Genomic DNA, 25,973 nt, shown 5'->3' with positions numbered 1-25,973 from the left:
GAGGCAAGGAAATCCCACTACAGGGATACCAAACGTCTTTGGTGGGACATACTGGAGGATCCCCCATTTGAAACTGAGTTCTTTTGCTTTCCTGCACACTCACATATACTATCTTTGTGATGGCTTTGGTCATATTGGCAGAACTATTTTGTTTTTAATCAATATAAGGTAATCTATTCCAACCACCTTTCTGGAAGAAGAGCAAGGGGAAAAGGATTAATTAAATAAATATAGCCTGTGTGCCTGACATGCAGTAAGAGTTTGAAGGTTTCCAAATCAATTTTACATAAGTCTGGAGGCAACACATTTCCTTTAAAATATAATTAGGTTCTCATAATTGCAACTCACTCAGCATGTTTGGTTTGAAATTCCACCCACGCTGGTTAGCAAGAGATAAATGATGCTATTTATATTGAATTATCTAAACTGCATGTTAAAAAGAGCATGCAAATACAGAAACAGTTTTGAAATCAATCTATCTGAATTAATGAATAAACATTAGAAAAATGTCTGATGAGTCAAATTCTTTATCAGTCCAGATTTTTGAAGGGAGGGGAAGGTGTAGTACACTTTTGAAGAGGTTGTAGGGTTCACTTTACAACATCTTGTCCACATCAGGGGAGCTTTCTTGCACAGAAATGCATACCATGTGGACTACCTGCTGAGTTTTGGTAAGCTTGGCAGACTTTAAGATATAACGGGGAAGGCAGTTGCAATGGGGGAAAAAATCACTCCTAGGGAATATTTAAGTCAGGTAAGGGTTTTCCTTATGTTTCTTGCTGCGAAGTACAAGATAAGAGATGAAATCAAACATCAAATACATTGAGTTTTCCAATAGGAGATATGGCCCTATTGCCAGCACAATATAACTGGACTTTGGTAAGCTAATGACTATATAGACAAGTGCTCATTCTTTTAGAAAGTACAGAGTTAGCAAAGTTAATTTTCAAAAGTAATTAATTATGGTTGTAAGCATGTCTCCAAATAATGTACTATTGTATTTGCAATTTTGAGAAAGTAACTCTTGAAAATTAGTCAACGAATTGGAAGCGACCCAAGGCCATGTAGTGAAATCCTCTGCCAATAAAACGTATTTCTGATATTCAGCATCTAACCTTTTAAAAAATCTGTAATGAAGAATAGTCCAATATTCCATAGCTTTCAACATGATAAAGTTGTCTACTTCTCAGAACTTACCAAAATTAGACTTATGTAAAAAGTTCTGACAAAAATGTATTTCTGCTATATAAGCAGTGTGAAATATCTTTTCCAAAATTGTTGGCAGACTTCAATTATGGTTGCTACCCAAAGCTGGGCTACAGAAATTTACTAAAATTTAGAACAAAATGCTCATGAAATCATCACTGTCTTTACAATGGCTAGATTGTCTACTGTAAAGATGGTCCCAGGTCAAGAAAAGGGGTTGGCTTTATTTTCAAAGCAACAATTAATATTGTAGATCTCAGAGCAATTCAGGCTGCTTGAGTTTTTAAAAAAGGTAGTATCACATATCATGACGCAATGGCAAAGAAGCCCTATACTGCCTGGATTTGCTTCTGACACAAGCCTGATTTGAATGTTGTTGCATAAGCCTTTTAATTATGCATCTTTCCTGGAACAACAGGCAAATTCCCAAATATATAGTTTATTTATTTATTTAGTATATTTATATACCACCTTTCTCACCTGGGGTGACTCAAGGCGGTTTACAATACATTAATTGCTAGAATTCAATGCCAACATACATATAATAAAATAAAATCACGATAATTAAACACTGACATATAACTATAAATTAAAATCATTAAAACCATTAAACACAGGCATATACAACACGTAGACACTAAGACAAAGCATTAAAAACACCCTAAAATAAATATTAAAATCACATGATCGAGTACTACTTCTGGAATTAGCAAGCATTGTGGAAAGAAAAAAAAAGACCAAAGGGAAAAACATTGTAAAACTGGTTCAATCAAAATTAAAAACACTCAATTATTTATTAAAAAATAAGACTAGAGTTGATTTTTTTCAAGGCTATATATTGTGATTTCATTTATTTTTGAGTTTAGATTTTGCAGCTCAGAATAGATTGGACCTAGCGATACCAAACTGAATTCAGTTCAACTGAGGCCCCTTCTGCACTGCCCTTATATCCCAGGTTCCGATCCCTGGTTATCTGCTTTGAACTGGATTGTATGAGTCTCCACTATCATATAATCTGGGATAAACAGATAATCTGGGATCAGATCCTTGGAAATAAGGACAGCATAGAAGAGGCCAGAGATTCTAGCAACACAAGTCTTACAGTTTTCAAAAGGTCAATTCTAAGAATGAGTTACACATGGCTCCATCCCGTTAGGACTTCATTCCAATTATTTGAAGCTCACTCACCATTAAAGATAAAAACTCCCCTGCACATTAGGTGAATTTTGCATTATAATTTTATATTTTCAGTGTGCATTTATTATTGTTGCACACTACTGATGTGTACCCAGTCACAGCTACTCTATCCATGTTCAAAAGGCACACACACGGAAATACTTTGAGAAGAAGTTCACTCGAAGTATAGAGCAAATGAGACTTCACAGTCAAACTGTAAGAAAACAGTTCTTTCAAATGAAAATTCTACAATCTCAAAATCTAATATGCGATCAGTAAAAAAGCCATAAAACTGTTCAGTTCAGTCATAGAGGTGATCATTAATACCAATACAAGCAATGCTATTACTTTTATGCTTTTATTTTTTAAAATGTAATATTTAACAGTTCTCAGTGTTCAAAGCACTTCAAATACATAGTTGTATTATTTACATCAGACCTGTAAGATATGTCAGTATAGGTTGAGCATCCTTTAACTGGAATTCTGATATTCGAAATGCTCCAAATTTCACAACTGTCAATTTGGGTGACTGAGATAGTGACATCTTTGCTTTCTGATGATTCTATGTACACAAGCAGTGTATCATGCACAAAGTTATACAAATATTGTATTAAATTGCCATCAGGCTATGCGTAGATGTTGTATATGATACATACATGAATTTCATATTTAGACTTAGGTCCTAGCTCCAAAGTATCTCATTATGTACATATAGAAATACAGATATGCCAAAATCTGTGGGGGGACGACCCCAAAATCCAAAACATTTCTGGTCCCAAATGTTTCAGGTAAGGGAATTTTTTTTCGTGTCAGGAGTGACTTGAGAAACTGCAAGTCATTTCTGGTGTGAGAGAATTGGCCATCTGCAAGGACGTTGCCCAGGGGATGCCCGGATGTTTTGATGTTTTACCATCCTTGTGGGAGGCTTCTCTCATGTCCCTGCATGGGGAGCTGGAGCTGACAGAGGGAGCTAATCCACGCTCTCCTCGGATTTGAACCTCCGACCTGCCGGTCTTCAATCCTGTCGGCACAAGGGTTTAACCCATTGCGCCACTGGGGGACCAGATAGGGAATCCTCAACCTATATAGTAATTCCTCCTATTACACATGAAGTAACTGAAGCTAGAAGCAAGCTAGAAGCCATGTAGCAAATTCAGTGTAAGCTATTGAATAAATGATTTTTTGTGATAGGACTTCAAGCTAAATGTATGGCCATGCTATCTAGAGTATTCTTAGTGTCTACACTTAATTAAGAAACACACGCACACAACACAGAATACTTCAACACTGTGTTATTGTCAAGACGTATTTGGGTCCAGGGGCTTTTTAATTAACTGAAAGCCAGCTGAAAGTGCCACAAACTCTTCATGTGTGAAGCTCCTGAATAAAAGAGATCTGCACTGAATTTAAAGTGCAATAGTATACTAATGTTAACAAATTAGTTCTGCTTTCAGAATGGAACACTTCTCTCTTTAATGTGTCAACTTATTACTGAGGAACTCCAGTTATGGCTGGAGCAGTCACACTAAATCAGTTTTTCAAAATTAATATTCTTTTTCCAATCAATCAATTACGAGTAAGGTTTCAGCCTCAAACGGATACTGAACAGACATCTCAGCACAGTATTATCACCTCTTGCACAAATGAGCTCAGTGCTGAGACCTGATCTCTTTGCCAATATTACATCAAATTATTAACAAGCAAATATTGAAGTGAAATGACTCATAAGTAGCACTTCGCTTAATTCTGTTTTGGGCTGCACTTAATCTTTATTCATCTTTAATGAGTATTTATTGTATGACCCTGACAGCTTGCTACTGCTGTGATAAATTATCTGACTCAAGTCTGATTAAAAATGCAACCCTGGAATGCTAATTATCTCAACAGACCTGCTTGATAATAGCATTTCTTGTCAATTATGGAACCATAGAACGGGTGCCAATTGTAACATGCAACACAAGCCTGGTCTTAGAGGCAGATTTCCCATAATGCTTCATCATCTGCCACATGTAAATCTAAGAGCCTGTACCTGCGCTGACCTTCTTATTAGCAAACTGACAAAATGATGAAGCTAACCAGCACCAGAACTTCAACCAGCAGACAATTACAGACTGTGGCTGAAATCATCAGGAGAGCCAACAACGAGTAGCAATGCCTTGTATTACTAATCCCTGCTGAACCTTTTGGTTTATCTAACAAGCCTACCATTCCTAAATTTAATTATTTGTGGAACAGTAACTGAGGCACCATCTATGTTGCCATATAATGCAGATTCATAATACAGATTAACTGCAGTGAATTTGCACTATTAAAAAGTGTAAAATCATACAATGCAGTTCAACGCAGTTAAACCGCATCATGAAACTGCATTATATGGGGCCTTAATCTAGGCTCTGATGATCTAGAATTGAACAGACCCATTGAATCAATTGCGTAACTTCTACGGCTGCATAGGAGTGGCAGGAATTACCTAACACCTGAAATGTCACAAGTGGCATCTGTTTGAACCTTAAAAGAGCTGCTTCATCAAACTTTAGCATTTAGGTAAAATGAGTAATTGTCAAAAAATTCTCATTGGAGATTGTAATTATGATTTTTTAAAAAAACCTACAATGCTGTAGCTATCTTTCTCAATGTACTTCCCCAAAACCACCTTGGAAGCTAGGCTGCCACACCAACACAAGAATTTTCAAGGTTCTGAGCCCAATGAAGGAGGCAGGAAAGGAGCAAGAGGGACTGAGAGTGCAATGGGATGGGGTGGAGTTGGTACACTTTCAGAGGGGCTTCTTGTCATCTTGTCAACCTATCTGAAGGGCAGTATACTAACTCCCCGCCCCCTCCTGGAATTGGGGAAGGGCTGGTGATGGGTCTTCCTAACTGATGCCCTCAGTTTTGCACCTCAACTGGTAACATCGGGAGTGCACAGCCCTGGAGCCTAGTGCCAAGGTCGTACATGGCTAGTTCTGCGCCTAGAACATCCTGTCTACCTTCTTGGGTGGGATGGACATGGAAGGCAAAAGCAGCTCTGTAGGCTGCTCAAAATCCTTTTGAGTTGTATATTTTGCACCTAGGCAATATGTACATACTACACTACTTGTATTAAAAAAAATAATACAATAAAAAATACAAAATACTTCTGGTCCCAAGTATTTCAGATAAGGCATAATCAACCTGTAGTACCAAACAGCAATCATTTTCACTCATTTGAGGATATCAAGAGTGTGGCTATAGGAGGACTAAATATGGATTACAGCTCAAAATGAGTGAGCATAATTGAAACAAGGAAAGAATTACATGGTTTTAAAACTAGTATTAGAAAATAAACAAAACATGCAAAATCATCTATACCAAATACTTTGTAACCCTTGACTCATTTTCCTGTTCAAATATGTAGAAGGCAGTTGGAACTGGTCCTCATTCTGAGCCTGTGTGAAATTTCAGCTCCAGATTCTTCATTATGAATGAAAGTTCCAAACTGTCATGACCAACATGTCAAACTGTCATGACCAACACTGACAGCAAGGATGAGGAAGGAGGATTGCTTCTCTCGGCATCCGAACTACTCTCAAAAACAGAGCAACAGCATTGTCGGCTAAGTAATGTTGCCAAATATTTCTCAGGGTAGACAGATCACGAGCAACAGCACCTAACAGACAATGCAGAACCTAGCAGGGCTCAGGCTGCAGATCAGGATTGGGATCAGGTCCCTGAGCTGGAAGAGAAAAAGTTAAGCATTCCAACCTGGCTCCAGCTGAGGACAGAAGGAATTCAAGTTCACAGTTCTTTGTTTGGCAAAGATGAGAGCCAGTGATTGGGAATGGCTGCAAGACCAGTAAAAATAGTTGAGAGTTGAGGCATTCAGTTGCTGGCAGCAATGTCATTGTTGGAGCAGTAGCTTCAAGATGTTGTGTGTTTCCTTGGACTTCATGTGATAGACTGAATTTTGGATTTTGCCTGTGGATTATACCTTGGACTGTGTTTGCTATGGATTTCCCCGCTAAGGAACTTTGGCATGCCCTTGCAGTTTGCTTTACTGTTTATCCCTTGCATGTTGATTGATCAGTGCCTTGACCTTGGACTGACTCAAGCTTACTCTTGTGTGTTTGCAGCTTGCTACATAGCCAAGCTTGGGAGAAAGCTGACACAATCAAATTCTTTATTATTATGCCTCTATGCACAAGCCATCAATATATCTAACTGGACCTTCTGATTTCACCAGGATTCCCAGTCATACTCCCACATATGCACATTCATCAGCTGGAATCCTATTGGTTACTCCTGATGAGGAGACACAATCAATATGTGTGTTGTGAGTCAACACCTTAAAAATAAAACCCGTTGATTTAATAGATATAATCTGGTTAGGACTAACAACATGATTTAGGTATTTGTTAGTTACTGATCTTCATAGATATTCTGCTGTGAAATGCAGAGGATAGGGATGGTATATAGTAAATATGATCATAAACATATAATTATGTGAAGGAAAGCATGAGGGAGAGGTTTCAACTGATTTCTCACCAATTCAGAATTGCTTGCTATTTTCAACAAAAAATAAGAATTCTAAAAAGTTACTTTTTTGCACTACAAGTCCCTAAACATCTCAGTCAACATGATCATTATAGTAAGTGAGGCCTAAAAATTATTTTCAAATCTGCATATGGCACATTTTTTAAAATGCGCTAACAGCAGAGAAGAATATTAGACTCAAAGATGACAGGCCTGTGAAATATAGGTGAGAAGATTCAGCCAGAGTTGCAAAGTCAAGCTAACTCTTCAGAGATGACATTTTAGGGTCATGTTATTTCCTCTCTGAAAATAAATGAGCCCAATGTAGTGACCTGATCTTTGTGCCAATAGTATGTCACATTAGCATGGCAAATACTGAAATCAAATGTTTTCAAAGTTCTACATGGCCTAATATTTTATTCAGATTGCTCTTAACCTTATCATTTTCCTCTCAAACATCCTTTCTCTTTATATAAAGCAGAATGTCTGGCTATTCTTTGATAGGTTCTAATAATTTCTTCTACAAAATTATTCTTACACCTGCTAGCTTTAAAGCCGACCTAGCATATCACTGGCAAATTAAAATACAGCAAGAAACAGAATAGCAAAAAAGAACATAGTGAGATGCATTGTGGTGCTGAATATACAGCAACTCTTTGATGAAAATGTGGCTGCCCACAAACCAAACAATACTATAGCTTATATTCAATCCTCATATTCCCTATTGTAGTCCTCTGTGTCAAACCAAATTAAGACTTTTCAAGAACAGCATCAAAATTATACACACTCTAACCTGCTGAAAATATTGATGTAATGAAAGACTAGAATAACAAGAAAACTAGAAGACTAGAATAACAAGAAAATGTTTTTGTATGGAGAACATCCAGCAGTTTGTTATTCTGCTAAATTCAGTTTTCTGTAAATCCTGAGTCCTAATTGTGAGAAAATAGTAAGATATTAAGATGATGTTGATGATGACAACAAGTCTTGTGAGAGGGCCATCCATTAAAGACAATGCTGAAAGAAGTCACTTCAATGGGCTGATTTACTTCCTATGTTTTTGGAACAGTCACCAAACTTCTCTTTGTCTGTTACATGGTATCTTAGCAGGACCATGAAAAAGGTGGTTAGAAGGAATAAAACTCTTCTCTCTTATGCTGACTCCAATTATTACGTAATGTTACCGTGTATTGAACTGGTTTTTTTTGTCGATTTGTTGTAAAAAATGATGTAATGAATATGGATCTACTGACCCAGAGATTATCAGCCAATGGAGTTAAGGAAAATCATACGGACTGGAGCAACTTCATGGAATATCTTGAAAAAGAGAGATAAGACTCACGAAGCTTTAAGCGATAACCCGACGATTCATAAGAAAGACTCTGATATACGCTATCAGCCACTATTTTGTATAAGTGAAATAATTATCTTTCTGTTCAGCCAGGAAGTTTTTGTAACTCAACCCCCCCCCCTTCCCCTCTGTGTCTTGTCTACGATGTAACCCCCATTCCCTTCCCCCCTTCCCCATATCCTTCCCTCGCACCATGCCCTATTTCTTTTTCCCCACCCACCCCTCCCACATATCCTCACCCTAACCATCCCGTCCCATTATCCCTACTGGTTTTTATGTGCAATGAAATTTATAATTTTATTTAAAAAAATGATGTTTCGGTGCTTAATTTGAAAAATCATAATGTAATTTGACATCTAATAGGCTTTTCCTTAATCTCTCCTTATTATCCAACATTTTTGCTTATCCGACATTCTGCTGGCCCCATTTATGTTGGATAAGCCAGCCTCTACTGCATATAAAGACCAGGAAGAATCGTATTCCAAGAGTTGTGGATGGAAAAATTACTGGTAGGTACCTAATACGAGATACAAATATGTATTTCTTGAAAGAAGAGGGGATAATAGAGCAGAAATTGGATAAAAATACTGACAAAGTTCTGTTTTTGCTAACCACGGCAGCAAGGATTTGCTATGCAAAATTATGAAAAAAGAAAGAAATATCAGAAGAGGACAATTGGATGTCAAAAGTTCTAGACATAAGAAATATGGATAGTTACCTGATATCAAAAAGCAAGGGAAAGCCAATAAAAGAAACCGACTGGAATAAAATCACTGAATATTTAAAACAAAAAATTAAGAAGATTTTGACATAAAAAAGAAAAGAATACACACCGGAACCAAAAGGAAGGAAGGAAGGAAGGAAGGAAGGAAGGAAGGGAGGGAGGGAGGGAGGGAGAACAAGCCTAAGAGACTTGTGAGAAAAAGGATGAAATCTCATAGAAAACACTCAGAAAGTCAAGAAAACCCCTTATTTTTTATTTTCTTTCTTTCTTTTTTCCTTTTATTTTTTTCTTTCTATTTTCTACTTTTGTCTTTTTCTTCTCTTTTATTTTTGTTTTTTTTTACTGTTTTTAATGAAAACTCTCAATAAAGACTTTTTTTAAAAGTATGTATCTCTTTTTTGAAAACTTAATAAAAACTTATTTGCACCCGGGGGAGGGGGGGGGCTGTAGCAAAATGTGCTAAGGATGTCCTGCAAATACAAAGTTTTTGCAGTTTAATAAACTTTTTCCATGTTTTTATGATAGAACCAATTAGGAAATTTCATTTATAACCCAGGAACAAAAACTGTGTTACGTAGTGTTATCTTTCTTTAAACTCTCAGAGAAAACTAGATCTTTATCATTTAATAAGTACGGATTTCAAGATGCTTTACAACTGTCTTGTTTCTTTCCAGGAAGCAACTTAACACAACTAGCTCTTGTAGGTCCAAAACAGTAAAATCTGAATAAGCAGTTTTAAAAGTCCCAATAGACTTGTAATATAGTAAGAGTGAAGTGCTTGAGACACAAATAGGGTAAAAAATACAGTTTTCCTTTAGTCATGGGGAACAAATTTCAAATGCTATCCACATCCATATTTGCAAGCAGTCTTTAGGTAGAATTGTCCACTAGTACTGGCAAGGGTAATGTAACTTCTTTTCAGCTGCCATTAAGATGAATTTCACTTGCACAAGAATTCAAAGCACCCTGAAAAGTGTACATTGGGGTGGACTAGAATAGAGAGTTGAAGGTACCTTACCAGAATATAAATCCATAGATTCTCAAAGATGGGTTCATGGCAATAGAAAAAAAGACTCTATACGACAAAGACAACCCTTGTTTTCTACATAAAGGTAATACTTTTGCATGGTGAACCATTTAATCATTCTTGCATATTTATGGAAAGGAGTCTTAACATGTGGGGCCTGAAATACAATGTTGTAATGTAGAATGCTTCTCTTCAGAATTGTACGCAGACCCCCCCCCCCCCAAATATTTAGACTTCTGTGGCCACTAAGCACCTTCGCAGAAGCATATGAGAAGCTCGGCCTGTTGTTGAACATTGAGAAAACCAAAGTGCTCTTTCAGCAGTCACCAGCCCATCCCTCTCCAATGCCAGAAATATTGCTTAATGGTGTAACATTAGAAAATGTTGACCATTTCCACTACCTTGGCAGCCACTTCTCCACAAAAGTCAACATTGACACTGAAATATAACACCGCCTGAGCTCTGCAAGTGCAGCATTTTTCCAAATGAAGCAGAGAGTGTTTGAGGACCGGGACATCCATAGGCATACCAAGGTGCTATAAAGCTATTGTCCTCCCAACCTTGCTATACACCTGAGAGACGTGGACTATCTACAGACATCACATGCAACTCCTAGAACGATTCCATCAGCGCTGCCTCCGAAAAATCCTGCAAATTTCTTGGGAAGACAGGCGGACAAATGTCAGAGTGCTGGAAGAAGCAAAGACCACCAGCATTGAAGCGATGGTCCTCCGTCATCAACTCCTCTGGACCGACCATGTTGTCTGGTGTCCCAAGGCACTTGCTCTACTCCGAACTCAAGAAAGGAAAACGGAATGTTGGTGGGCAGGAAAAGAGATTTAAAGATGGGCTTAAAGCCAACCTTAACAACTCTGGCATAGACACTGAGAACTGGGAAGCCCTGGCCCTTGAGCACTCCAGCTGGCGGTCAGTTGTGACCAGCAATGCTGCAGAATTTGAAGAGGCACAGTCACCTATGGACCCACCTCCAGTACACCAATCTTGGAAGACAATCCTACTCAGACAATGAGGGATCCCCTAAGTAAGCACAGACAATGGTACTGTTCCATTATCCAGGCAGATACCACAAGGAAGTGCTACAGAAAAAAGGATAGTCCATTTTACAGCAGTAGAGGGTGGATTGAAGTAATAAAATCATTTCTTTCTATTTTCCTGTTATTCCTTCAACCCATGTCCCTGTCATGGAAACAACCCTTGTTTATGATATAGGAAGGGGGAGGGGGGGATAGCCAGTAAAAGGGGGGAAAGGGTTTTCTTCCTACAACTCCCCCATAAAATGGTCTATCCTTCTCTCTCTAGCGCCCTCTTGTGGCCTCCGCCCGGACAATAAAACAATACCCAGTCAAGTCCTCATTTCAAAGCCCCCCCCCCCCCACACCATTGTTTATTGTTTTTGTATTGCTGCAAATCTTGAAATTCCCCCAAACCTGCTAATACCTTCCTCCAAAATATGGCAAGGAGCTATATTTTGGGAGTGAGTTTGCTGAAGGACCAGATACACATGAATTAGAAACTTCTTAAGCATCCTAATGTTCTTTCTCCTCTCTTTTCCTCCATATTCTTTGCCCCATTAGCTAAAACTGGATCTAATAGAGCGTTTTAAAATATGATTCATGGGAGTCCTCTATATCAAACCTTCAGTTCCAGGATGATCATTTCTTACATGTAATTTTTCCAAGCTCAGGTCTTTAATATACTGTAATTCCATGTAGACATGTGATTGGTAGAGTTTTTAAAATATGTAAACAGTTTTGTGACATTTTTCATGTGGAACAGAAAACTTGGCAGGGAAATCTTTTACAATTGCATGTCTAGTTTTTTGCAAACTCAGCTGTTTCAGATAACCAGGGTAAATTTGACTAACCAAAGGTCCTTTTGCTTGCATTGATCCCATACATTGTTAGACATCCGCCCAGTTCTGTTTAAAATGTAAGCTTATCATTAAAAGCTCTGCAGTATGAATGGAATTGATTGTCTTCAGGATCCAGGTAATAAACCATTTGGATTTGTTGGTTCCACAAACTTGCTATTTATCAGGAAAAATGGCATTTATAGTCCTGACCATATGGTACATATAAATGAGACTAAAATTAGGCCGTATAAACTTCAAAAATAATAATCTGAGTAACTATCAGAGTTAGTTTGTGGCCTTTCCCCATTTTTCATGTATAGCAATCCTATTTTTTCCATCATAGAAAGAGTGTTGGTGGACCCTTTAAACTGTTATCCATTTCCACTGCGTGTGTTTACAATTTTTGCGGGATTTGTGGGTTTAAGGTCTCATTGGCTGAAATACTTGAATCAAGATGGCTTTGACTTTATGTAATTTACTTCTTTTATGTGTGGTCTGACATCTGGGGGGAAAACTCTTGCTGTGGTGCTTTGGGTGGAATGTGCACAGCCAACAAATCTTTGTTGTACTTTGGGTGGCAAATGTGAGTTTGCATGATGCTTCACATCACTGCCAAAACACAGAGTAGCTGCAGGTTTGGCACAGGTCCTAAGCAGGAATAATGATTACCAAATGCTGTTAAATCTTAGAAGAATGTAGTATTCACCTATGTTTTATTAATATAGAAGAAACTCTGTGGGTAACCTGACCTGCCGCTACAGAAACATTGTTAACTGCCTCTAGAGTAGACCGATTGAATGAATGGTACTACCCAAATAGCCTGCATCCTACTGCTAACTCAGATACAGGCTAAACCTTGTTTTTTAGGAACTCAGGGCCCTTCCACACAGTCCTATATCCCAGAATATCAAGGCAGAAAATCCCACATTATCTGAGTGTGGACTCAGATAACCCAGTTCAAAGCAGATATTGTGGGATTTTCTGCCTTGTTGTTCTGGGATATGGGTGTGTGTGGAAGGGCCCTCAGTTCAAGTTCTTGGAGAAATTTATACTGCTACAGTGAGATATTCAATGAGGTTTTTTTTATGTTAGGAGTAACTTGAGAAACTGGAAGTCGCTTCTAGTGCGAGAGAATTGGCCATCTGCAAGGATGGCCCAGGGGATGCCCGGATGTTCGATGTTTTATCAGCCTTGTGGGAGCTTCTCTCATGTCCCTGCATGGGGAGATGAAGCTGACAGAGGGAGCTCAACCAGCTCTCCCCAGATTTGAACCGCTGACCTATTGATCAGCAGTCTTGCCAGGACAAGGGTTTAACCCACTGCACCACTGGGGGCTCCACTCCATGAGTGAAGAGGCAAGACAGATAATCTTCCATCTTTCAAGAAGCTTTCAAGTGGTTTCTAAAAGGCTACAAATGTTTTTGTTTTTGTTGTTGTTGCTATGATGTTTGTTTATACCCTGCTTTTTCTCTCCACAAAGGAAACTCAAAGCGGCTACTTAAGTAAACCCTGGCTGGCATGGTTGTTTCATTACACATATTGATGTTGTATTGTCCATTTTATTAAAAGTATATGAAACATGTTGAACAGCTCTTATTTGTAGTGTAGGTACATGTCCCTGTTCTTTCCATGCCATATTGTGGCCTCTGGTACCAAATTTTCAGTTAAAGGAGACATGGCCTGGAATACATATACTACATTGAGATGTATTCTCTCTTCACTCACTACAGTACTATTTACAGAAGTCTTACACAGCTCCCTATGTAGGAGAGTGAGGCTAGTAGGCAGACATTATGCTGAATGATGTACCTGCCCTGTCCTTGCATTTGTTTGCACTAAAATTGAATGCCAAGGCAAGGCTGCTGAAAACCCTCCATCCCAGCTGTTTCTTTCTTGGTTGAACTCCCAAGACTGAAAGCAATAATTTCTGGGAAGAAAGTAGCTGGCAGGAGTGTGAGTAGGAAAAAAGCATTTAGCACTCCTTTCCTTACCATCAGTCTTGGCACATGGGATGAGCCGGCCCTCTTTTCCTTATATTTACTTTAGCCCATTCCCACCTCTCCACTTTATCGGTATCTGGTAAGCCCTCTTTCCCCTGGTTTGGGGGATGCTGTCTTCATATCTTGTTTATCCTTCACTATTGACTTATTAATAGTACCAGTACAAGCTTGTAAATCGGAAAAATATTAAAAGTTTTCAGTATGAAATCAGTGCTATATAATGTAATCCTTAGAAATCCATGAGAAATCTCTTTTGGAATTTGAGTTATAATAATTACATTTGGATTCAAGGAATCGTCTGAGAAAGATTACGATTAAAAAAACCTAGGCAAAAAGGTCATGAGAGGACAGGGGGCCTGGAATAAGTGGCATTAAATATGCATAAACAAAGTAATAGAAAGAATAGTGGAAGAACAAAGCAGAAGGCACCAAATAGTGGAAGAACAAAGCAGAAGGCACCAAATAGTGGAAGAACAAAGCAGAAGGCACCAAATAGTGGAAGAACAAAGCAGAAGGCACCAAACTCACAGCAATGCTTGCTTCTGCTATTTTTCTTCCAGGGCTTGGAAACAGGATATTTAGCCGCACTGATTTAAGCAAGCTGTTTTTTCTTCATGATGCAATGACTGCAGGAATTCACTGGACAAGTCCCAGAAACAACTTGGACATATCAAGTGTTTAAAACTGACACAAAAACAAAATATCACAGCCATCATTGAAAACTTGGCTCAGCTTCAAATCTAATACTTTTAATAAAAGCTGAACAGGCAGTAGTGTTTTTGCAGCTCAGCTCAACCTCATAAAAAGTAACAAGAATGGGCAGAAATGGACAATGAGTCTGTTAGCAAAATACACTTTTGTTGGAAAATGTTTAAACCAACATTTCTCAAAGAAAGAATATCCACATGGAAAAACCTTTCTAAACATAGTGTAGTTTGAAGAACCAGTATTTTTAATGGTTTGGTGGGAGACCAGGTGAAAGACCAGGGATCAAATTCCCACTCAATCATAAATATCCACTGGGTGATCCTTGGCAAGACACTTTCTCAGCCTCAGAGAAAAGCAAATATAAGCCCCCTCTGAACAAATCTCTGCAAAGAAAACACTGAGCTAGGTTTGCCTTAGGAACAACATACATTGATAGTATCTTGAAGGCAAACAACAACAAAAGCAGAATGGTAGGTGTGAACAATGATTTAAAAGTTCATTGTAAACATTTACTAACATAACACCATAATTATTAAAGTTCACAAAAAATAAAATATTATCTACATTCTTTTTCATGTTCAGAATGGGTATCTTGAATCCATTTGGACGTTGCCATGCTGCAAATCCTATTATTTTCCTACCAATGGTAATACAGGAACCTGAATACTATTGACTCTTGATCTAGATATTGAGAGTAAACTGCAAGAGGCACATGATTTTTTAAATAAAAACACAAGAAGCAATCACTGAAGGGAGATGTCACCCTTCCAGAACAGCTGGGTGCCATCTCCCATCATCCCCAGTTACATGACCATTGGTCACTGGCCATGTGACTTGGGGATTAAGGGGGCATTTGCCCAAGACGTTTGGAAGGCGTCAAGTTAGAGAGTGCCGTTTTCTTCAAATATTACTGTTTTCAAAGCTGCAGATATTGATACTGACACATTAAAAAATCTTACCTATTAATATAACTGAGAGCAACATAGGTTGGTTGTTGTAGTTCTTGTTTCTCTAATACACGTGGGTCTGTATCTGTAATGAAAAAGATACATAAACTGTTACCAGGTTTTGGTGAATCAGATAATGTGGATACAAAGCATTTAATATCCTGGTTTCTGGATCATACACAGAACAAAATCTTATTCTTCATTCATAAAAAAGCAGACATATTGAAATACTTTAAAAATGTTTATCAGTGCATATCATTATTACATTAAATTATAAACAGTTAAAATGAGCAGTAAAGGGTGGAGATAATCCATTATGCATCTGTAAGTGAACCATCTTTTAAGAAATGTCAAACCAATCAGATCCATATTTAGATGGCAGTTACATCTGCTAAGAACTATCTTCCATGGATGACATGAAAGAACACCATTTAGTATGTTTTGATTAGCTAAGTCCTGGGCTAGATATAGCTGATGAATTTTTTTCATGATTAAAGTAGGCTAGTCATGTATGCCAATTGAATTAAGATAAGAAGTGGCTGAACTTCCAAGATCCAAGTCTTCTCTAGCTTTGCTGTGCCAAAAGAAAAGTCACTAAGTAAGTTCTTGAAGGAGAAATCCTGTAACACATTTAGGAAAAATTGTGTGTTATCTAGGTTCAAATGTCTTGTAATTGCAGAGTCCAAGGCAGCAATTTGGAGAAGGACTCTGGGAAACTGATATAAGAGAACTGGGTATTTTCTAGATAACTGAATTAAAATCATTATAAATACTTTTTATTTGTATTTTAGAAGGCTTTCATGACCGGAATCATTGGGTTGTTGTAGGTTTTTTTGGGCTATATGGCCAAGTTCTAGAGGCATTCTCTCCCGATGTTTCGCCTGCATCTATGGCAAGCATCCTCAGAGGTAGCAAAGACCTCACTACCTCTGAGGATGCTTGCCATAGATGCAGGCGAAACGTCAGGAGAGAATACTTTTTATTTGTTGTTTCTGGGATTTAACTTTAATTTCTTTAGCAGTAACAGGTAAATTATGAATTATCAAATCCTTTCAGTCTGAAAAGTCACTCTAGTTTGTAATGAAAAACAGACATTTTTGTGATGACTGTTAATTGCCACCAAGACCACTTCAATTAATGGTGACCCTATGAATGAGAGACCTCTAAGTCACCCTGCCATTAAGAGGGTGACTTGCTCAAGTCTTGCAGATTCAGGGTTTCTTTGACTGAATATATCTATCAAGTTTCCTCTTTTCCTACTGCCTTCTATCTTACCAAACATTACTGGCTTTTCTAGTGTGTCATGTCTCCTCATGATATGTCCAAAGGACAACAATCTCAGTTTAGTCACGATCTAGGGTAACTAGGGATGGCTCAGGATTCGTTTGCTCTTGGACCCATTCACTAATTTCAGGTAAAAAAAATAGGACTTTCATGAAAACACTGATAAAAGTACCAATTTAGACTATTCTGTTGAGAGCTACCATCTATTTCCTTCTAGTGCTCCAAATTCTGCTTTTTCTTGTCTCCACCCTGACTGCAAATTATTTTCTGAAGCTTTCAATCAGAAATTCAAATCAAAGCATGCATACACACAATAAAATGCATGCCACTGGCATTAATTCCATCTGAAAAAGGAAAAACAAAGAGGGAAATCAATTCCTCACAAAATTGATTTTCCAGTCTGAATAAAAAAACCTTATAAGAAAAAAATCCCAAAACCAGTGTGTTAATCTCATCATTTTGCTACATGAATATAACACTGAAATGAATATCTGAACAGAGGAAATTGGTTTACACTGAATCAGAACTTTAATCCAATATGGTGTTCAATGTATTGTCGAAATGTCAAGAGAGAATGCTTCTGGAACATGTTGCCTAGATTCGGAGAGCCCCAAGAAAGACCCTTCTTTCGGTTCCATTTCCTTTATAGACACAATTAGTCATGTGTGTGCATGTGTGTGAAAATATTGTCTTGGTGGAGATCCTCAGGCTCTAGAACATTTTTTCCTACAGAAGATAGAGTGACTCACTACTTGCTGTACTCCTATCAGCTTTAAATGGCTTTTTATCATACTAAAGCTAAATCTGTTGACAGCTTTAATTTGTGCAGGAAGATTGAGGAGTAGCTTAGAGAGCTGGTTATGTTTAGCCTGGAAGAGAAGATTAAGAGGTGACATGATAGCCATGTTTAAATATTTAAAAAGATGTTATATGGAAGATGGAGCAAGCCTGGTTTTTGCTGCTCCAGAGATTAGGACAGAGCAATGGATTCACACTCCAGGAAAAGAGAACCCATTTAGTCATCAGGAAAACTTAGTGAAAGCTGTTCAACAGTGAAATGCACTGCCTTGGAGTCTCCTTCTCTGGAGATTTTAAATAATAATAGTAACAACAACAATTTTAATTAGAATCTGGATGCATTTGGTTGTGTATTCCTGCATGGCAGGGGTTGATTGGATGGCCCTTGTGGTATCTTCTAGGTCAGTAGTTCACAACCTTTTTTTGGCCAGGGACCACTTTGACCAGGGACCACTTTGACTGGGACCACACTCCAACATTAGTACAAAAAAGATTACGAATCAGTTTTTGGTCAACTTTAGATCTGGTTTTAGGGGCCAATTCAGGAAATTTCATTGGACAGACCACATCAGCTCTAGTTTCTGATACAGAACATTTGCCATGGTCAGCGACAGAGAAGGAGTGGCAGGTGGCACGAAAGGAGCAGCAATAAATAAAATAAACAAATAAAGAGGAAGGAGGCGCACAGACTAGATTTTCATCCTCGTGGCCCACTAGCAGTCCGTGGGCCACAGGTTAAGAACCACTGTTCTAGACCTATAGGTCTATCATTCTGCTCCATTTACTGCATTTAATACAATATTTCAGAGTGTTGTACAAAAAGCAGAACTAATACAATGAGTAGTATTGCTGTAGTGCAGAGAATAAATAATCAACACTACAAATGAACACAAAGCACTCCATCAGTTGAACAATGACTAAAAAGAACTCACAGTACAATTCTCAAAATGGGTAATAGTCCCGGGGGGGGGGGGGGGAGCACCCTGAATGAAAATGTCTGAAACATAGCACCATGATAGGAGGGCTTCCCCTATAAACCAGGGTCATCTGTTCTAACAAGGTCTAACAAAAATATAACTGATATATTAACAAACACAATTTAAAACACATAATTTACAATTTACTTCTGTTTTGAAGGCATTCACATTTTGATTCTCCTGTCGGTCAAAATCCAGGTGTAACCCCATTTCCCCATGTTTAATCTCAAGACATTTTTAACTTTTCATCAAACTCACTCTGTTTACACAATCAGAGTACCCATCTATGCAATTTTAACATTGTTGGCTTCTTGCTTAGCTCTCCTACCCAAAGATAATAAGAGTTTGGAAATTTAAGCTAGCTAGCTTTCCATGGATAATACCAATAGCTATCATTTTAAGAGATTCTGGATATATTTCTTGGCTTTTCTCTTTTTCCAATATTTTTGCTTATTTCTTACACCCCACATAATAGATGACTAACTTGATCACCAAATACCCTTCCAATTGCTTTCCTTCTTCCAGCCCATGTTATCACACTTTTCCCTTTAGTGCCCTTTAGCCTGCACTTGCTCATTCACACGTATCACCTCCTTTCCCTGCCACATTCCTCTGACTAATTTTTCAGTCTCCTCCAGATATGCTCTTTCAAACTACTTCTGCTCCCAGTCTTTATTTCTCTGCCTTGCAATAAGTTATCTCAATGGTCAGAGCAGGCCTGATATTGGAAGTGCCTTCAGAACAGATATGGGCTGGCTTAGGAAGACAGACAAAAACAGGCCTATAAAAATGCCAAGTCCAGGCTTTCAACTTTTCCTTAAGCATTAGCTAGGTAGTAAAATTAACTGAAACTAGTCTAAACAGTTTCACATGAGATTCCCACAGTGCCTTAAATGTGTCTGCAGAATGACAAATGTTTCTTGAAAATCCTCCGGCTACTAAGCTGTGCTTTTCAACTCTGTTGGTCGTTTGTGGAGCTGACTGTGTATGTGTGTGTGTTGTGTGGAGGAAGGAACCACCACCGCCTTAATGCTGCTACCACAACCCAGTGCACGTAAAACAGCTACAGCTGTCGTTTATTCTGAACAGATCAGTTGTTGGTCATGTACAAACATCACCTCAAACCACTTGCTTCCTGAGTTAGTGTGTGGTACTAATGACTCATTATTTTATGGCTCTCATTGTACAATTAAGAACTTTGCATTCAGGGAATGACCTCCTTTATGCAAACCCCCATTGGCGGCAGTAGTGGTGGTGGTGGTGGTGGGGAAGTAACAGCTATCAATAGCCAACCTAATGGTAACCTTAATTTTTGTATTAGACATCTATATATGTTGCAAACCAGTCAAGACTCCTGCATATCAGTGTCCAATCGTACTTGATATTAAGTGTCCTTTCTATTATAAAGGATAATGAAACTAAAACCATTCATTTATTTATTTAGTTGTTATTGTTGTGTTCCTTCAAATTATTTCTGACTTATGACAATATGAGGAAGACCCTATCAACAGTTTTTTTGAAGCTGAGAGTGTGTCACTCACTCAAGATCACCTAGTGTGATGTGGTAGTCTGGTTTCCAGTGTGATATGATAAACTGAGCCTTGACTATGGCTCTGGAGACCAAGGTTTAAATGCTCGCTCAGCAATGGAAACCCACTGGGAGAGCTTGAGTAAGTCATACCTGCTCATCCGCATAGGAAGGCAATGGCAAATTCTTCTGAACAAACCTTCCAAAGAAAACCCTGTGATAGATCAGATCATAAATAACAAAGGCACACTACAACGATTTCGAAAGAAACGCTTCCAACCATTAGCTAGCGCTGTTTCCGTGTTCCAGGCTATTCCCATGTTATTTCCCTTGGCAACAGTACAATGTCTTGCCTCACTGTTGCTCCAACTTACCTAGAGAAGTTGTTATATACTCTGTATGTGTCTGCATTGTATACAGACAATGCTATATAATTTCAGTTACCATGGGACTATCCTAAAGAAATGTAAGATTTATAATCTGGTGACACACTCAGTGTTTTTTGTTAGAAGAGTTCTAGTCCACCTCTTAAATTACAGTTCCCAAGGGTCCGTTAAAAAGAAATGGACTGAGGATTAAATTAGTCTAATTCAACAGTGAAGACAGACATTTGGACTACCTGAATTATAGCCAGTTCAAAGGGAAAAAAAACGTAGGCTGGCTTTCCATACCGATCAAGCAGGTTATAAGGAAGTCATCTGATGGAAGTAAAAGTACACATATTTAGACTCAACCGTTATTACCAAGCACTCTTTTGGGAGTAGATATCCAGTAGCTACCTTTGGCTATTTAATGCATGCACATTTTCCCTCATTTTCCCCCTAAATATCCTCTTGAGAGTATCACATAAATCAATTTTTTAAATACTAAAAACATTCTTCAAATTGCCTATGGATGACAACCAGTACCATCTTCTGAATCCGAACTATCATTGTTGATGGAAGAAATCGTATTCTTGCAAGGTTAAAAGAAGAATCTCATTTGGTTGGTATTTTGTATGTTTCAAGATCAGAGTTTTTCTTAACAAATAAGAGAACTAATTGCATGATCATTTTGCTCTATAGATATGAGCGATGTAACAAAACAAATGCATCTTTGAAGTTCACCCAAAATCTTCAGGTAGGCAATTAAAGTGAAAAATGAGAGCTTTTCAACACAGTCTGTTGTATATATAAATAACAATATGTTCAAATAAGGGGAGAACAGGGAAAGTATCTAACACAAACATTCATCAACCAAGTTAAAACTTTGCCTGTTTGCTTTCAAAAGGTTTTAAGAATATGTCTTATATAATAAAATTGTTCTTATGGACATGAAGAAAATGTCCCTTTTACCATTTTTTAACAAAATCAGATTATACTTGACTCTATATTCTAATCCTTAATGTATGTGTCATATATCCAAATCAATATCATAATGTCATATTAAAAGCAACATGCATACATGGAAGAGGCAGTGTACACATACAAGGTATAAATACACATATACATTTAATAATTAGTTGGGTAAACATGGCTATGGGGAAATTTTGTTAATAAGTAAACTAATATTTCCACATTTGAATGAATGACGTACTCATGAAAAGGAGTTATGTGTTGATAGTGGATAGAATTATTGGGTTGCTATGTGGCTTTTGGGCAGTATGGGCATGTTCCAGCAGCATTCTCTCCTAATGTTTTGCCTGCATCTGTGGCTGGCATCATCAGAGGTTCTGTTCGCAGTGAAGCAAGTGGTGTGTGTGTGCATGTGTGTGTGTATCTCTGTGGAATGCTTTTGCAACTTCATGGCTACTCACTGCTATTCAAGCTTGCTAATTGCAACATTCACGCTTGCTTTAAACAGGCAAGGGTTCTTTCTCCCACCCTGGACATTCCACAGCAATAACTAACAGAGTTTGGAAGGAACCAGGTTCTAAATTTTAAAGAAAGGAAATGAATATTTATTAGAAAATGGATACTTGCCCACTGATACCATCCTGACGCAGGCTTTAGCACAGGTTAACTGCCAGCTGCACTAAATCTTGCCAACCGAAAGGTTGACAGTTCAAAGCCCTGGTCAGGGTGAGCTCCTGCTCTTTAGCCCAGCTTCTGCCTAGCTAGCAGTTTTGAAAACAGCAATGTGATTAGATAAATAGGTACAATTTAAGAGGGGTTGTTTAAGGCATCCATAAAGAAATGCCAGAAAAATGTTGGCGATTTGATTGAGGAGGAAATTTACAAAGAAAAAGCTCTTTGGAAGACAAAGTTGAGTGACAGCACCCCCCCCCCCCCGGTGGCTGGAACTGAGCACAGCTTCCAAGATGCCAAAAATTGGAAAGTCTATATATACCTCTATCTATGTACAGTTGTCTGACTTGTCAGTGTGTAACAGAATAGAATGTTTGCCATATATGTGTTCTGTGATCCCCTCTGAGTCCCCTTCGGGGTGAGAAAGGCGGAATATAAATGCTGTAAATACATAAATAAATATTTTTTCATCCAAAACACCAAATAGAGTTTGTGCTAAGCCAGAGAATAATAAAATTCCGAGACAGATCCCCATACGATGTATATACATATTTATACTGGAGGCTGGGGGGGAGGGGGTCAAATCTCTGTTAAAAGATACATATTCAGATACTGAAAATACTCCTTCAGTGAAACTACAAAGTTTGAGTCCCCATCAGGGTGAGAAAGGTGGGGTAGAAATGAATGAATAAATAAATAATGAATAAATAAATAAAGTATTAATGAGAAAAAACAATTTGAAGATTTAAAACATAAAAAGAAAAGGTAATTTGCATATAGTTTCTCAGAAGGAAGTCCGGTTGTTTCTTTGTGTGTTTAAGATTGCAGCTTTTAAAAATCTGTACAAATTTTGGGTTAATCTACCAAACAGGGATAATGTAATCTCTTTTACTCTTACAGACCATCTACAAGTACTCAAAAACACATTCTTACTGCAGGCAATTATGATTTTCTGCTTAGTAGGTTAATTTTGATATGGAAAACATAATTATTGATGCAACCCAAGGCAATAATTAATGGCTACCTTCTGTGGATGGAACATCCATTAATCAAGGCAGTAGACGGTAGACCTCAACAATTATGTAAAACAGGTTGAAGATAAAGACAAAAGGAAATCTATGGGGACAGTTTAAGAACAAATAAATACAGGTTAAAACAATTCAATTCTAAACCTTTAAGGCAGAGGTGGGCACATTCCAGGGAATAGGGCTTTACTGAAAGATTCATCACCCTGTAGAGACCAGTGAATAGGCCTTCAGAATTGTTTCCAGGGAATGCATGTATGTGTGTGTGTGCGAACTTTCAGGTTGCCTGTCAACTTATGATGGCCCCAAGTATTACTTTGGGTATTCTCAGGCAAAGAGTAGTCAGAGCTGGGTTTGCCCTATGAAATACAGCCTATGGCACCTGATATTCACTGATGGTCTCCCATCCAAGTACAGGCAGTACCCAAGTTAGAAACATTTGACTTACAAACAACTCATAGTTAAGTATGGGGGTGAGACATCAGGAAGTGAGAGAAATCTACTCTTCGGAAGGGAAATTCACCCCTGTAAGAGTTACAATGGGGAAAAGGTGTCTCAACTGAAACTTTCTCACCAATCTTTGTTTCCACAACAAGGCAAAATTTTCAAAATCCAATTATCACAGGGACAGAAAGTGAGATTAAAGGGGAACAGATAGCAAAACAAACACCACAGGAGTATTAACCCTTCTCTATGCTACCCAAAGCTTAAATGTGTGTGCGTGTGTGTGTGTGTGTGTATCTGTTCCATACCTGTTCCGACTTAAATACAAACCTACAGAATCTTATTTGTAACTTGAGGACACCCTGTACTAACTAGATAGACCTGATCTTGCTTAGCTTCCAAAACCAGATGGAATACAGTGAATTAAAACTAGAAAGACCCTCCTAGGAAACATACAGTACATAAAATGGAGTGACATCATTGTAGTAAGATGTGACGGCTATTTCTTTCATGTACTTTCTCAAAGTTCAAAGCTCAGAAGCTCTCTCAACAGGATTTCTACCAATCCCCTGGAAGCATTGGTATTCATTATGTGGTCTCGTCACCTCCTTCCATTATTGTCCTGTCACCACTGCACTATTAGCTAGGTGCAATTTTATTTAGTTGTATGTTTGAAACAAAAATAAAAAGTTATATGGAAAGAAATTTTCAACTCCCAATCTTTACAGTTGGGAATCATATTGTTTCCCTCAACTAAATGCTTCTTTCTTTCCTTTTTTTGGAGAAACGAGACGGGTGCCCATTATTTTAAAATGGCTGTGCCTCCGCAGTATGACAAATCATTACAAAACTGATACGCATGTTTATAACAAGAACCAATGTAGTAGTTTTAGTGTTGACCTGGGGTTGTATAACATAGTTAAGTCACCGTTCAGTTGTGGGAACCCACTAGGTGACTTTAGGCAAGTCATTTTTACAGTCATTGAGGAAACCAATGGGAAACGTTTTCTAAATAAATATTACTGAGACAGACTTATGACAGGGGTCCCCAAACAAAGGCCTGTGGGCCGGATGCGGTCCTCCAAGGTCATTTACCTGTTCGCCTATCTAAACTTTAGATTTAGGGTTGCCTTAAGCCTGAAACAATTTGTAGGCACCAAATAACAACAATCCTAATTAGCTTGACTATCCCATCAGCCAAAAGCAGGCAGCAAACTTCTCACTGAAATACTGATAAGTTTGTGTTGGTTAAAATTGTTCTTCGTTTTAAATACTGTATTGTTCTTTCATTTTTTGGACTAGAAATAAGATATGCACAGGAATTTGTTCATGGTCCCCCCCCCCCAAGTATAGTCTGCCCCTCCAACAGTCTGAGGGGCTGTGAACCGGCCCTCTGGTTAAAAAGTTTGAGGACCCTTGACTGATGAGAAGGCCATCATAAGCTGAAATCAATTTGAATACTTATAATAATGGAAATAGTTTCTAATGTACCTCTTTTTTCAGATGTGTGAACCACATTAACTAACATTATCTGTCTAGTATTGGATGCCAATTAATTTGTTTACTGATGCAGAGTGAATTTCCATGTTTCTTATCTAAATTTGGTGATCCTATGTTAATCTTTAGATTTTGCTATTGACCGAAAACAATTAAGAATGTATATTATTCGCTGAGGTGGCTGTTACAACTATAGATTTTGCCACCTTGTGGCATGTAAGAAGAAATGCACAATTCTTCAAAATCCTTGCTATTATTAAGCTTTGTTTTTGTTTTGTTTTTTTACTATAACCCCCAGAATTATCTAGCCAACACAAACATGGCTTTACAGTTGGCCCTCCATATCTACAGATTCTATATCCAACCACCCACTACTTGAAAGTATTTGCCCTCCCCCCCCCCCAAAAAAATTCCCCAAGGCAAAACTCTTTTTTCAATTTTATATAAGGAATACCATTTTACTACGGCATTATACAGGGTTAGTCAAAATGCATAGGCCAATAAGCCATTCCATTGAATGGCTTATTGGCCTATGCATTTTGACTAACCCTGTATATTATGAGACTTGAGAATCCACAGAATGTGGTATCCATAGAGTCCTGGAACTACACCATAGTGGATAGCTAGGGGCCACTGTGTAGTTAACCCAAGGGCAGAAGTTGCAGCCATATGGTTGTATAAACTGTACTGCAGGAAGTGAAACTGAACCTGAGCTACTGCTGAACATAAGCCAACAATTTGATGCTGCAACAAACAAAGCAAATGCCATTTAAGTTTGCTTTAATAGAAGTAGAATTTTCAAGTTATCCCACCATATTCTACACTGGACAGTCCCCATCTGGAGAACTGTGTTACTGGGTGCCTCATATTAAAATGTAGAGTATATAAACAAT

The 25,973-nt window shown here is 38.1% G+C and overlaps 1 protein-coding gene across 1 annotated transcript in view; it reads right to left on the bottom strand.

Annotated features, from left to right (window-relative positions):
* Positions 1-25,973, bottom strand: part of JAZF1 (JAZF zinc finger 1) — a 143,268-nt gene that overhangs the window by 38,221 nt on the left and 79,074 nt on the right. Inside the window, exon 2 of the mRNA XM_060782017.2 lies at positions 15,534-15,606. Within this exon, the coding sequence (XP_060638000.1) occupies positions 15,534-15,606 (73 nt within the window). The remainder of the gene's footprint in view (positions 1-15,533; positions 15,607-25,973) is intronic.

Source organism: Anolis sagrei, chromosome 6 (genome assembly GCF_037176765.1).
Source record: "Anolis sagrei isolate rAnoSag1 chromosome 6, rAnoSag1.mat, whole genome shotgun sequence".
NCBI classification, from domain to species: domain Eukaryota; kingdom Metazoa; phylum Chordata; class Lepidosauria; order Squamata; family Dactyloidae; genus Anolis; species Anolis sagrei.
Note: the sequence above shows the minus strand (reverse complement) of the source record. Positions and strands in the feature narration are given on the sequence as shown.